This window comes from Vicugna pacos, chromosome 5, assembly GCF_048564905.1.
Source record: "Vicugna pacos chromosome 5, VicPac4, whole genome shotgun sequence".
In the NCBI taxonomy this organism is placed as follows: Eukaryota; Metazoa; Chordata; class Mammalia; order Artiodactyla; family Camelidae; genus Vicugna; species Vicugna pacos.
Genome location: NC_132991.1, coordinates 96589620 through 96604295, shown reverse-complemented (window position 1 = coordinate 96604295; position 14676 = coordinate 96589620). Strand labels below are relative to the sequence as shown.

Below are 14676 nucleotides of genomic sequence, written 5' to 3'. Positions count from 1 at the left end.
CACACACACAGTTTCCCTCATAAGCATTTTCCATTGCTGAGGTACATTTATTACAAGTGATAAAATATTGACACATTATTAAGTAAAACCCATAGTTTACATTAGGATTCATTCTGTGCTGTACAATTATGTTAAGTAGCCACCATTACAGTATCACACAGAATAGTTCCTCTGCCCTAAAGATCCCCTGTACTGCAGTTGTTCCCTCCTCTCCCTGCCCCTCAACACCATCCCGGGACACACTCATCTTTCCACTGTTTTATTTCTGCTTTTCCAGACTGTCATATGGTTGGAATCATGCAGTAGCCCTTTCAGGTGGCTTCTCTCAGTCATACACATTTTAAGTTTCCTCCATTCCTTTTCATGGCTGGATAGCTCATTTCTCCTCCTTTTTGGTGGGGGGAAGGCATTTAGGTTTATTTATTCATTTATACTTAGAGGAAGTACTGGGGATTGAAACCAGGACCTCGTGCATGCCAAGCATGTGCTGTACACTGAGCTATACCCTCCTCCCATCAATTCTTAATGCTGAGGAACATTTGTCTCTAGGCACCACAGTTTAGCTAGTCATTCACCTATTGAAGACGTCTTGATTGCTTCCAAGTTTTCTCAATTATGAATGAAGCTGCTATAACCATTCATGTACAGGTTTTTGTGTGGACATAGTTTTTGATTCCTTTGGGTAAATACCGAGAACTGTGATTCCTGGACCATACGGTAACATGGTTTAGTTTGTTAGAAACTGCCAAACTGTCTTCCAGAATGAGCTGTACCATTTTGCATTCCCACCAGCAGTGAGTGCCTTTCACTCCATATCCTGGCCAGCATTTAGCGTTCTGAGTGTTTTGGATTTTAGCCATGCTCATAGATGTGTAGCAGTATCTCATTTTATTCCAGTTCCCTGATGACATGTGACATTGAGCACCTTTCACCTGCATTTTTGCCATCTGTATATCTTTTTGGTGAGGTGTCTGTTCAGATCTTTTGCCCATTTGTTAAACTGAACTGTTGCTTTTCTTAACTGGTGAGTCACACTATCCACTTTTCTACTATTTACATTTTTAACTTAATACTCTTCATGAATTCTGGCCACATTTTACTCAATTTTATCTCATCCTGTTTACTAGATATATTACATTGTGTTGGTGTACAATTCTTTAACAAACTCCTTATGAAAACAAATATATGTATGTAGATGCATGACTGGGACATTGTGCTGTACCTCAGAAATTGTCACAGTATAACTGTACTTAAATTTTAAAAAGCAATGAAGAAATTAAAAAAAAAAAACTCCTTATAGATGAACAACATTTTGATTTGTTTCCAGCTTTTCGTTACCATTAATAATGCTCGCTGGACATTTGCTCATACACCTGTACACATCTGTCTGTTCTAGTTGTTTATTGCTGCATAATAAACTACCTGAAAATGCAGTGGTATAGAAGAAACATTTTATTATAGCTCACAATTTGTATGAGTCAGGCATTCCAGCAAGGCTCAGTTGGGTGATTCTTATGTTCTATGTGATACTCTTGTGACCTCACCTTGGTTGTCCCTACGTGGCCTCACCACATTCTATTGCTCAAGCAAGTCACTGGAGCCAACCCAGACTGAGGGGAGGGAAAATGAGACCAACCTCCACCTCTCAATGGGAGTAGACAGGTTGTGGTCATCTTCACTCTATCATACTGTCTTATTTGTATTTTAGGATAAATTCTTAGAAATTTTATTGCTGGCTCAAAGGGCATGTTCTAAGGGCTGATGCTTCAAAATGCATTGCCCAAAGAGAAGTTTGCCTGACACTCCACTGAGTATGTTTCTACTTCCATCAACCCTAGATTTCATCAGGCTTTATTATCTTTGCTTAACATGATAGAAAAAAATAAATAACCAAAGAAATAACCTCAGTACTTAATGTTTCTTTGAATTTATGTCCAGATGCAAGGGAGCTCCTACGCCCACGTGCGATCAGGACCACATGCACAGATGCTGCAGTCACCTTGACCATGAGGGACAAGCCAAGAGAATGCTGAGTTGTTGACCCAACATCTGACATCACTGAGCAGCAAAAGCAGTTCTCGGCTTCCTAACTCTGGGCGTTTGGTTCTGTGAGATAATTAAACATCTTGATTTAAGCCAAAGTTAGGCTTTCATTCTGGTACTTGCCGTCAAAGGCAACCTAATAAAAATGGCCTAACGTGTTGGAAAAGGCAGAAGCAAAAGTGCCTGTTGTGTTGTATCTGAGTAACAAGTTTCACTGTACTTGTGCTAGTTTGGCAATTTCTGCCATCAAAGGGGCACCCACTGATCCCCAGCACACGAGGGCCCAGCAGCCAGGTTCCCCCATTCTGTGGGTGAGAGGGGGGCTCCGCAGCCACAAGCTGACATACTGCACCGTGTTCCTCCCTGTCTGCCCAGTGAGTTCATCCTAGACACAGCTCTGTTGCCAGTGATTAGGTTCTTTTCTCCTTGCCGAAAGAATTCAGAGATGAGACGCGGAGGTCGAGAAAGTAAAGTGAGGATTTATTAAGGGATGAATAACACTCTCAAGAGGAGAGCGGGCAGGCTCAGGTGAGCAGCTGCCCTGAGCTTCTTCAGCAAGTTGGTTACACAGGGTGCAAAAGTGAATGGGCAGAATACCCACTGGGGAGGGAAGGGTTTGGGGTTGTATTCCCTAATTTTCATCCCAACCTCCACCTTTCCAAGTAGAGGAGGGATGTTTATTTCCTCATTTAGTCTGGATCGGAAGTGTCATGGCATTGGTGCATGATGGGTACTTCTAATCTGCAAGGCTAATTTTATTGAAATGAGGGAATAATGAGCAAAAGGTTACCTTCGGACACTGGAGATTACTGTCTTTCCCACCTTTCTTTGTCCAGGACACCCTTAAATGTGTGATCTCTTTATCAGCCCCTAGCTTCCTGCTTTTCTGTCTGCTCAAGGATACCCATTGTTTACATGATGTATGGTCCCCTGCATTTGGCCCATGCCCCTTCTTTTTTGCTCAGTTCCTGCCATCTGGCCTGTGTCCCCCTTTCTCTGCTCATATCTAGCTACCTGCCTTCCCTAACAGTTCAGGGCTGTACTGGCATTTGCCCAACCCCAGGGGGAGTTCTCCTCTGTAATCCCTTCATTCTTCTGAAGGCAAGGAGATGGACATTTTAAAACAAGACACATTGATCAGATAAAGGCAGTATTATCTACTAGTCTTTGTATCAGAAAACTATCACTAGGCTGTAGAGCAGTAACTAAGGTGCCTTAAGTCTCAGTGGACTCAGGATCACAATGGTTTATCTAACTATCGGCTGCAGTGGCTGTAGCCTGGCTGTGGCTGTATCTTCACGCCAGGATCCAGGATGAAAAAGGAGCCCTAACGGTGCACACGCTGTTCTCACACTGATGGGCAGGAAGGGGAGGGCTGGACCACACAACTTTTAAAGCTTCTGCCTGAAAGTCAGCCCCGATTCCACGCCAGCAGCCTTTGAAGGTACATAGCCAAGCTCAACACCAAGGAAGAAAACCCGTAATTGGGAGTAATAGAGTCTATCACCTTCCCAGAACCCAAATCAAACCAAGAAGGGTCCATCAGGAAAACATAAAGCCTCCGCAGGTAACCTGGGTGATGGTGAAATCGGAGAGCTGCACAACCAGAGTGAACAGGGGGAGGAAGATCCGGGAAACGGTTACCATGACCTCGGGGCAAGCACTGAGGTGGACGGTGTCCGGAGCTCAGGGAACCCGCTGCCATTCTCAGCACCGGAAAGCCCTCACCCATCTTGCGGCCCGCAGACCCGAATTTCAGGTCCACGTTTCTGCTGCCCCCAAACTCCGCACGAGTGCCTGTCGTCCGGAAGCTCTAAGTTCCGCGAGGGATTCTGGGGAACGCAGCCCCTAGCTTGTGGGCTGAACGTCGGTCACATCGAAGTCCTGATCCCGTGTGGTGCTCCTCGGCAGGGGCCCGCGGGCGGCCCCGGAAGCAAGGGAGGCGGGCCGTCTCCCCGACGTGCGGCCTCCCCGGGGACTGCGCCTCAGACAGCAGCAACAACAGCAGACCTCACTGAGCGCTCTCCGGGCGCGGGCCCTGCGCCCTCAGGGTTACCGCTGTCGGGGAGCCGACAGCGGGCAGGCTGGGAGGGCTGCAGCTAGCGTTTCGGGAGCGCGGGCGGCCACCCCCACGCCCTGCCCCGCCACCGGCGCTCACGACCGCGGCCCGCGCCGGACAGGGCGCGCCGGCCTCCGGACCGGAAGAGGCGGTGCGACCTTGGCGCCGTCGGGCAATTGCCCCGCCTCCGCCGCACCAGTCCCAGCCTATCCGTCCAAAGCTGGCTGAGCCAATCCCAGCGCCGGCTCATCTGAGCCAATCCTCGCGCGCGTCGCGGACGCCGGCTCACTTCAGCCAATCCCGGCGCGCGCTGAGGACGCCGGCCAATGGGCGGCCCGGGTGACGCGGCGACGCGGTGGCGGCGGCGGGAAGATACGGCGATGGCAGGCCGTCGCGGGGCGCTCATCGTGCTGGAGGGGGTGGACCGCGCGGGGAAGAGCACGCAGGGCCGCAAGCTGGTGGACGCGCTGTGTACCGCAGGCCACCGCGCCGAGCTGCTGCGCTTCCCGGGTGTGCGGGCGGGCGCGGCGGGGCCGGGGGGTAGCGGGTACCGGGGCGGGGACCTCGCGCTCCGGGCTAGCCCTCGCTTGTCCCCTTGTCCGCGGGCGAGCAGGTCGGACCCGGGCTGCAGGCCGTCGGTGGTTCCGAGCGCTCGGCCGACACTCCGGCTGTGACGTCGGCGCGGGTCTGTTGCCCCGGGGCGGGTGTGCAGTGGCGTCACCTGTCTTGGGGGGGAGGGGGTCTCGGCACCCGCGTGCCCCCACGAAAACGGCCTCACAACCAAGATGACACTGCTGCCCCCAGACGTTTCCTGGTGCTGTTGTGTCATCCAGATCTCCGTTTTGTTTGGCTTTTTTTTTTTCTTCTTGGATAGCTGTTTATCCTTCGAGGGGTTTTCTGTCATATTTTTAATTTTTAGGGTGAAACGTTGATCTTGAAATTGCTTGTAGAAATATCGTCAATACTTGAATAATCAAGAGAAACCCAAGGTTTACAAAATAGGGGTTGGAGGATGGGGTGGGCATGCTTTTTTAAGTATTTAGTATTTATTTAAGCCAGCTTGCCTTACAACTCTTGTAAGTTGACCCTTGAACAACCTGGGTTTGAACTGCATAGGTCCACTTATCCGTTTAAGTACTACACAGTCCTGGGTTGGTTAAGTCCAAGAACGCAGGCCCTTAGGCCTGGGGTTGACTTCCAGTGTCCTCCCAGTTTGGTATCAGGGCAGGTCCTGGAACCAGCCCTCCTTGGACTGGTACTTCTTTGAGGTTGCTGGCTTTCTACCTGAGTTCCTTCTTCTTAAAGGAAGATGAAACGCATTTTCCATCCCAGTGTGTCCGCACACTGCTGCCCTTTCTCAGGGAAAGTCTGGCTTCATGGGAAGTCTGAACTTGTCTCAGGTTGTAGAGAAATAAAACTCAAAATTAGACTTGTGTCAGGATCAGAAGTTTAGCACAAACTATTATTTAACTGGGAAGCCTGACCTCACTTTTATGTGTTTTTTTCCTTTTAGAAAGATCAACAGAAATTGGCAAACTTCTGAGTTCTTACTTGGAAAAGAAAAGTGAGGTGGAGGATCACTCAGTGCACCTGCTTTTCTCTGCGAACCGCTGGGAACAAGTGTAAAAACATTGCCCTTCTGCCACCCTTCCCCCTGCTTTGCCACCTCTTGAGTCAGTGATCACAGCTCTGGTTTCTGACGGGTGTTGACAGTCATGTTGGAGGCTGCATCTTGACAAGGCTTTTATATTCACTGATCCCGGTGAGGGCTAACTAACGCTGCTCCCCCACCTTCTGTAATTCATAGACTTAATTTTTAGGTAGCTTTAGATACACAGCAAAGGTGATCAAAAAGTTCAGAGGGTTTACCCTCACCCGGTCCCATCTCCCTTCCCTAGAGTTACTCTTGTCTTCGATGAACCAGTGTTGACATGTTGTTAAGTGAAGTTGGCAATTTGGGTTGGGGTTTGCTTCCATCCCCTTTTCCTCTGACATCATCTTGGAAGGTTCCCGCTTGTCCCAGCATCAGTACTTATTGAGTGCCCGTGGGTCATGCTCTCAGATGTTTCCATTTCCATTTCCACACACGTGTCATCGGAATTGTTTTAACATGAATAAACGGAGCCTGCCACGCGTATTTCTCACAGCTTGCTCCCTGCCTTGTGGTCGATGTCCCTCTTGTTTCTGCCCCCGCCGCGCACTCCCCCTCAGGCTGAGCCGGGTGCCTGTGGATGGGCATCCCGGTGGTTTTCCCTCGTTCCCTCACCAGCATGCTGACACTGCTCTCCTTCAGCTTAGCTTGGTGTCTTGTCTCAAAAGCCTCCCCCTCGCCAAGTATTAGATGAAGATGAGACTGTATCTTTAATATTCTGGACTCTGTTGACATATTTGTTCTGATATTTGCTTTTTGTGGATTTGTAGAAGTGTTCTAAGCCCAATTTAAAATGGAAAACAGTGCTGACTCTCCAAAATCCTGGTCTTGTCCTGGTTTTGTAGGCCCGCGTATCTCTGGTCTGCCTGTTTTGCCACAGCTTCCCCTTCAGATCATCACAGCCAGAGCCGGCAGTCGTTTTTCTGAGACTGGAACATCCTTAGGTGACAGCTTTGATGCCAGGTCCCTGTCTGGCACCACTGCCACTCGCTGTGTGACCTGGTCTCAGCCTCAGCCGTGGCTCCCTCTGCAGGTGCCCCTCATGGGTGCGGTGCAAGGGGCAGGCGGGAGCAGAGGCTCAGTTAACTTAGCTCCTTTGAATTCGCCAGGTACTTGAAGCCCTTTGTGAGGGAACTCTGGTTCCTTCTGCAGCCTTTGGACTTCCTGCCCTTTATTGTGCTTCACCTTCACTGGGTCAGTTGCTGGTCAGCGGTCGCCTTCCGGCTTCTGTGCAGTTCCCGCACAGACCTGGTCGCCCCCTCCAGTTCCCTCCCCATCTCTCCCTGCCAAAACCTCCTGACCCTCCAGGGCCACGTGGGAGTGAATACAGGATCCCAGAAATGAGAGGTTTCTCTCACTTCCCATAGCAGCTTAGCAATTTTCTTCTCTACCTATTTTTGAACTTTTTAGTGTAAAATGGTTTCAGTCAACCAGAAAAGCTACAGGACCGGCACTGAGATGCCCAGCTGCGCCCATTAGAAACACAGCCGCGTTCTCTCTGCTGTTTGCTCACTCTGTTTATTTCTCAGAATGCTGGGTTCATCTGACCTCACAAGTAAATTTGGGTTTGTATTTTTGTCAGAAGCAACACAGGCAGGACACTGGGTCCTGAGGGCATTGTGCCAGGAGGGATATGCGGCCGTCAAGCTGCGCAGCCGGTTTCCCTTGTTCACCTGCGAGGGGCTGCCGGCCGGGCTTCTCCACTGTGACTCTTTGCTGTAAACGGGGAGACATTGTAAAACTGCACAGACGTCCTTCCTTATCAGACTTCGCTCTCCTAGTTAGCATTCATTAACATGCCTGCCTGAGTCAGTTACTGTGAGTTTCTGATTCTGTCATTCCGTCCACAGTTGGCGGTTGGCGTTCTACGTGAGAAGAGCTTTCCTGCCTCCGCCAGCCATCCGCCCAGCTGTCCAGCAGTCACCAGTATGGACTCTGTCCAGAGCGACTCCTGTCCTTTGTTTGGATGTTCAGATTGTTCCAACTTTGGCCTGTGGGAGTCCCTTCTTAGTGGCTTCTGTGACCACTGACATGGTCCCGCTTCTCGTGCTTTCTCTGCGTTAGCTGGGAGCCCGCTGCCCCCTCTTCGTGCATGAGGACGTTAGAAGCCGACCTCTGGGTGGGCGCAGGCTGCTCGCTGCTGGAGTATCCCAGTATCTAGGCTTCTGTACACGTTTGTCTTCCCTGCGTCTGTCTGTCCATCTGACACCTGCTGCTCCGGCCCTGCAGGGTCTTCTTCCTGACCGCATCGCCAGCACATCTGCTCGGTCCTGTACCCTGCCTGGCAGGAGGGCGCTTTAGGGCCGCCACCCCAACCTCCGCGAAGCCCATGTTGGGTCAGGGCTGGCTGCTGCTCTGTTGTTAGAACAAGGCACGTAGACTGCTGCGTCCAGACATCTCAGCACGTTTTGTTCCACTTTAACTGTGGTTCATTTGGACACAGGCTCATTTGACTTTGGATACAATTTTAGGGATTTTCCCCCTCATCTTGCTGATTTTAGTTTTTGAATACAGAAAGTACAAAATGGCCCTAAAAGTCAAAACCACACCAGAAGGTCACTGCCCTGCCTTCCCCCGGGCTATCAGTGCACTTGTTTGTAGAGTTCTCCTGAATTTCTTCTTTAAGCATTACCTTGTCCTTATACAGAGAGGCCCCCAGAGTCCTCGTTGTGCTTGGATGTATTGACAGCATATCCCGAGATCCTTCATATCTGCCTGGGCGGTTCTCGGTCTCTCCTGCTCGTGCCACATCTGTTCTTCCAACTTGCTGTGGGATTGGGTAGCTTCTTAAATAACGTGCGTTTAGGAACAGTGCTGTGATGAACATTGCATCTTGTTGGTGGAGGTGTCCCTGCTCCAGAATGTTCTCTGAGCTCAGCCTCACAGCATCAGACATCTTGTTCCCCAAGTGCCAGCAGTGCCTTGTGCTGATGTCAGGCTGTCTGTCCTCACACGTCTTCCTGAGCTCTTGGGGCTGGAGGTGTAGGACCTGCCATCACCTGGTCGACAGCATCCTGGGCGTCCACTCCATCCTCGTCCTGCTCCGGGCTGGGCCACAAGTGTCTCTCCACCGCCTCCAGCCACCTCCACCTAGCTTCTGCTCCCCAGCAGGCCGGCCTGGCCCCGCCATGCCCCACCCGCACAGCTCAGCGGCCTCTGAGCACGGCCTGTGTCAGTTGGGTTTTTGCCCTTCGGTGGACTTACGTTTTCATGCTGGGCTTTGCTGGGAGTGCGCGCCTGTGGGGCATCTTCTGAGGAAAAGACCTGGAGCTTTATTTTTTTTTTTTTTTAATAAAATTAGGTTACGGCTAGCTGCCGTGAGACCCCCCTCACCGTGTGGGTTTCTGAATCGCTGCCTGTGTTGTCAGGATGATGTAGGGTGAGCTCAGGGCCTGTGCAGCCACAATGGCTCATAGCACCCCACCTCCCTCTCTGTTTCAGGCCGTTGATTAAGGAGAAGCTGGGCCAGGGCGTCACCTTGGTCGTGGACAGATATGCATTTTCTGGTGTCGCCTTCACCAGCGCCAAAGAGGTGAGAGCCGCCAGCCCCAGCTTGTGGTCAGGGCCCAGTCCCTCCTGCCACTGCCTCTTGAGTTTTCTGGTCGCCATACTCCCAGGCTAATCTCATCTTTCTCAAAGAGAAACCATTTGTAGCTACAGATTGTTCTCACCATCCAACTGTGTTTTCCACTTCATGTTGTACGTTCACGCGGGTGGTCCATCGGCAGACCTTTCCCTCCACTGCCCTGTTCTCAGAAAAGGCGCTGAGAGGGTCTGGGGCGCCTTCGTGCTGTTTTCCTGACTCCCTGTCCCAGGAAGCTGCCCCAGGTGCAACAGCCGTGACCACACTGCCTTTTATTCCTGCTTTTATTTAAAGATTTTCTAACGTATACCAGCAGAGGAGATAAGCCACCCAGCATTGTCGCCCGCCACAGAACCTTCTGGTCCCTGACCCACCAGCCACATGACCAGTTCCCTCGAATGCTTCAGTGCACATCTGCAAAGCAACTTCAGAAACCTGGTCTCACCTCAGATGAATTTAGACAGTTCAGTCATTCTGTGGTGCCGTGACTCAGCCAGCTTTCAGATTTCCCAGTTCTCTCAGAAGCTTGTGTTTTTACAGTCAGATGGACTCAGAATCCAACCGCTTAAGGACCATACTTGAAGCATCGCCTAACTTAATTTCTGGGTTCCCAGGTTTTTCCTTTGGTTAAGGTTTTTGAAGTTTTTATTTTTGCAGGGCTCCTGCAGGTGGCACTGGACGTCCGGTATCTTGTGTTATGATAGCCTCTGGTTGCGGTGAGTTCACGAGGGCTGTGAACTGACCACCTCTCGTTCTTTGGGTCTCTTCCTGAGCCGGCAGCTCGTGCCAGGAGGCACCGGCCACACGGTTCCATCCGAGAGATGACTGGACAGGTGGCCGCGCTTTGCAGGCCTGAGGGCACATCCCCCGCGTGCATTGTCCCGAGCCTGCAGCTGGATTCTGACCCTGAATCTTCAGCGCTGTGTGGCCTTGGGTCGTATCCTCCCTGGCTTTGTCTGTCCCCCCAGACAGAGGCGCTGTTTTCGAGTCGCTAGGTTGAAGAGGAAGAATGTGGGGGTGTCCCCAGTGTGCTGGTGGGGTGCTGCGTTGACCTCCCTCTGCAAAGACGGCCACCCAGGGGTCCCAAGGGTCTCTGCTGCATGGACTCTTCTGCCTAGCGGAGGGTGTGGGGCCTGTCCCTGTGACCTCGGACCCTGGCCCTGAGGTGAATCACCACCGTGGTGCGTTCTGTCCAGGGGTTTGAATTGAGGTGCAGCAAACACACAGCATTGCAATAGACAGGCGGTGTAGCTCGTTGAGCCACGTGTGGCAGAGGTGGCATGGTGCGTTCCTGGCTATAAGACGCTGGTCCCTGTGTGGGACGGTGTACCCTTGTAGCTCATTTCATACCTGAGTGTGTACTCCCCTTCCTACACTGTTCCCCCCCCGCCCTGGGTAACCCGTTTGTTCTCTGTACCTGTGAGTCTGGTTCTGTTTTGTTAGACTTGTTCCTTCGTTTTTTTGAGATTCCACAGATGAGCGAGATCACATAGCAGTTGTCTGACTTAGTGCCCTGGGCGTGGTGCCCTCCGAGCACCCTCAGCTGTGGCAGGTGGTTCTTCCCTGGCTGAGAGCTGTTCCTCGTGTAAATACACCGCCCCTTCTCTGCCCCTCTCCGGAGTGGCCTGTGGGGCACCCAGCAGCACTGTCTCCTGACCTGTCCACAGTCAAGTCGGGAGAGGTGGCCAAGGGAAAGCCAGGGTCTGAGTGCTGAAAGCAGAACCCTCCGTTCAAGCGCTCACTCGCTTTTCCCCTTTTGGTGAGAGTTTTGAAACTGAATATTAGACCCTATCAAGCGTTCTTCATCTAACAGTCGGGTTCTTTGTCGCCAGAACTTCTCCCTGGATTGGTGCAAGCAGCCCGACGTAGGCCTTCCCAAACCGGACCTGGTCGTGTTCCTCCAGCTGCGCCTGGCGGAGGCGGCCGCGCGCGGCGAGTTTGGCCGGGAGCGCTACGAGGACCGCGCCTTCCAGGAGCAGGTGCTGCGGCGCTTCCACCAGCTCCGGAGCGACACCTCCCTGAACTGGAAGGTGAGCGGCCAGGGCGCCCCTGCAGCAAACTCGTCTTCTGTGGGTGTGCTGCCCTGCTGGTGAGCTGGGAAGGGGCTGACAGAGGCGGCAGCGGGTGGACAGCCCCCTCTGCCCCGCTGTGTCCACCCATCTGCCGTGCACTGTTCTCACCCCAACACAAAATGCCCGGTTACTCCCCCGTCCGTCCATCGTCCCCAGAGCCTCCTCCAGCTCGGGTCTGCCCGTGGGTGATCTGGTCGGCCGGGGGTCCACACCCCACTTTCAGCCCACGGAAGGATCACTGCTCTCCCTGCCCCCCACCACAGCTCCTGCCCATCCCGTGGCCGCACGCTGTCCCCTTGTGCTGTCCTCATGCCCGTGCCCATCCCATCTCGGGGCCTCTCACCCAGAGCCCGGCCCTCGTGCATGCCCGCTCCTTCTGAGCGCACCCTCGTGGCCTGGCCCACCTTCGTCCTGGCAGGTCAGCACTTGGTGCCTGACGGCCGCTTCTCCTACCTCCGCCGCACCCGCTGCTGGCCACCAGCCTGGTCCTCGCTGCGCAGCCCGTGGTCCAGCGTCTCAGCTCTGGTGTCTCCTCCAGCTTGTGCTTCCCCCTCCACCTGCATCTGTGCGCCCTGCCCGCCCCGTCTCTGCTGTGCAGTGCAGCTCTGTTGCCGCGGCCAAGCTCTCTGTGAGAAGGGGCCATGCGCAGCCCCAAGCACATCCTGGACCTCCCGGTCTCCCCCATGTGCTCAGGTCAGCGCTGAGCCCGCACATCTGGGGCAGAGACTGTGCCGCATCTGAATTCCAGAGGTCTCAGTGTTTTCCTTCCTAATTCATTCTGCATGGTTCGCGGCATTCTTGATGTATGATACGTTTCCACGTCCGCGAGGAACAAGACCAGAGCGTATGGAATCGGGAACAAGAGGAAGGGAGGGAAAGCCACCCCCGCCTGCGATCAGCACGGCCTCCTCGGTCCAGTTCCAAGCTCATCTCCCTCGGCCTTGAGGATGCCCTTGAATGTTTCTTGTGGTGCAGGCGCCTGGCCTAGAATCCTCTGCTTTTGTTTATCTGGAAATTTGTTTAGTATTTTTCAAAACCTTCTGTTTTATTTATTTATTTTTCAGTTCAGTGGAGGCCCTGGGGGTGGAACCCAGGACCTCGTGTGTGCTGAGCTGTGCTCTCCCTCCCAGTACTTGTCAGATTTTAAAAGCAACAACACATTTACAGAAAGTTGTCAGGACAGTACAAAAGACTCACCCAGGACCCTGGAGAAAAAGCCAGTACCTGACAGCCCTTCAGTGTCACAGCCGGGCTGTTAACACAGACGTGCTCCTGCTGTCTGGCCGGTTCCCCGTGTCCCTTGTCCTAGCCTGTGCTCTCATGGCCGTGACGTTCCTGAGGGGCCCAGCAGTTGCTCTGCAGCTGAGCCTCGCTGACTCTGTCTCCTGGTGAAGGGACACTGGGCCCTCACTGCTCTGTTGCGGGTGCACAGTCTGTCCCGCCCTGGCGGTGTCCCCTGGCCGCTTGGTTAAGCAATTCCGTGGTGAAGTCAGTCCGGTTACTCTGAGGAAGGGTTTTGAAACCACATAGAAACTCATTGCTCGTAGACCTTCAGTTTCTTTGTAAGCTTCCATCTGTACAGACTTGTGTTTGTACGTTTCAGTCCCTGGCGCTCTCACTTTATTTGAGGCCTATGTTGCCCCAGCCTGGCCCCCGGGGGGCCTCCCAGCGGCTCCGTGTCCTCCGGGAGACCCCTTCACTTAGGGCCCCTCCTGGTCCCAGCATGGTAAGACCCCCTGGGCTCACCCTGTGCTTTCTGGGGCATCGCTGGTTCCTTTTGTGGAGGAAGAGACCGAAGTCCTCACAGAGCCCCCAGGGCTAGAGACGTCCGGGTGGGGTTTCTCAGGAGCCACGTGTCTGGCACGAGCTGCCAGGACGGTGCTGCTAGGTGACCTTCAGGAAAGTGGCCCTGTTCGGGTCTCAGGGACCTGTGGGGTTGCTGCCACTCCCAGTGGACCTTGTGCAGTGGACAGTCTCTTCTGAGTGCATCTGCACCCCAGGGGCTTCTGCAGAGCTGGCTGTCCCAGAGGCTCTTGGCCCCATGGGCTGAGCGCTTGGTGTGACCACCACACTTCTGCGCACCGTCTTCCTCCCTTCACTGGAGAGCAGTTTCTCGCGGGCAGGTGGGCTCTCTGGTGACTGAAGATCCTTGTGCTTCTCGTGGGAGGACTCAGTGTCTCAAGGGCAAGCAGGGTGGGAGCGGCCCTGCGCCAGGACGAGGCCCATCTTCTCGGGGAAGAGGGGCTTCTGCAGAACCTGGTGGAGCCCAGTCATTGAGGGGCAGGTGCGTGGCCTGGGGGGGCACTGCCCTCTCCGCCTCCTGGACGTGACCTGCCCTCTGCTTGGGGTAGGGGGACGGGAGCTGCAGCCCCGGGGGTGAGGGAGCTGAGCAAGGGTGCGGTCGAGGCCGAGGATCAGAGAACAGTGTGGGTGAAGGAGCCTGCCTGTGCGCTGAGAACCAAAAAGCACTAACCAGACTCTCTCCTGCACCCTCCCCCCGACAGATGGTGGACGCCTCCAGAAGCATCGAAGAGGTCCACCAGGAAATCTGCACGCTATCCAAGGACACCATCCAGGCCGCCGCACAGAGGCCGCTGGGGGAGCTGTGGAAATAGAGGGAGTGTCCCCCCCGTCGGCCTTCAAGGCAGGAGCAATGTGCAGAGCGCAGGGGCTGTGTGCAGGGCGCGGGGGCTGCACACAAGCCCATGGCAGGCAGAGCAGGACTCCACAGGGGTGGGCCGTGCACTCAGCCTTCCTCCGCCCTCTCCTAGACCCTGAAGATGCCAATAAAATATTTTTCTTACTGAAGTTCAGTGACACCTGTATGCAAGCAGACCCGTCGAGCTCGCTGGGACGGGACTCAGCCGAGGTGCTCGTAAGGTCTCAGACACACTAATAAAGACTGAATGAAGACACGTTATGAGTAGCCTTGGGCTGGGGTGCTGGGGAGTCCTCCCAGGTGAGGCCCCCACGCTGGCCCCCTCAGGACTTCCTTCCTGCCCTCGTCTCCGGCCACCGGGGGTATGGCCAGTCTCAGCCACGCCTGCTGCTGAGCACCTGCCTGGTGCACAGGCCTCGCGGGGCCCCGGCCGGCCCCTGTCCACATGACATGACAGCATGTCTTCTCTGAACCGTTATGATCTGAGGAGCATAACTTCTTTCCATCCTGTTTTCAGCTCCTCTAGGGTAGTGTTCACGCTGCCCAGGAGACCCCAAAAGAGAAGGCAGGGACCCTGTCTGCAGGGCCTGTGGGTGCCCTTCCTTCTGT

At 53.8% G+C, this 14676-nt stretch overlaps 1 protein-coding gene and 1 long non-coding RNA gene across 2 annotated transcripts; both read left to right on the top strand.

Moving 5' to 3' along the window:
• Nucleotides 1-1568: 1568 nt before the first annotated feature.
• LOC140696281 (uncharacterized) lies at nucleotides 1569-2222 on the top strand. Its single transcript, XR_012072428.1, has 2 exons — nucleotides 1569-1662; nucleotides 1939-2222. It is a non-coding gene; the product is annotated as an uncharacterized lncRNA (long non-coding RNA).
• A 2203-nt stretch (nucleotides 2223-4425) lies between these two features.
• DTYMK (deoxythymidylate kinase) lies at nucleotides 4426-14216 on the top strand. Its single transcript, XM_072962043.1, has 5 exons — nucleotides 4426-4612; nucleotides 5616-5724; nucleotides 9195-9285; nucleotides 11169-11366; nucleotides 13913-14216. The coding sequence occupies exons 1-5, from the start codon at nucleotides 4429-4431 to the stop codon at nucleotides 14021-14023; spliced, it is 693 nt and encodes a 230-aa protein (XP_072818144.1). The 5' UTR covers nucleotides 4426-4428; the 3' UTR covers nucleotides 14024-14216.
• Nucleotides 14217-14676: the final 460 nt, after the last annotated feature.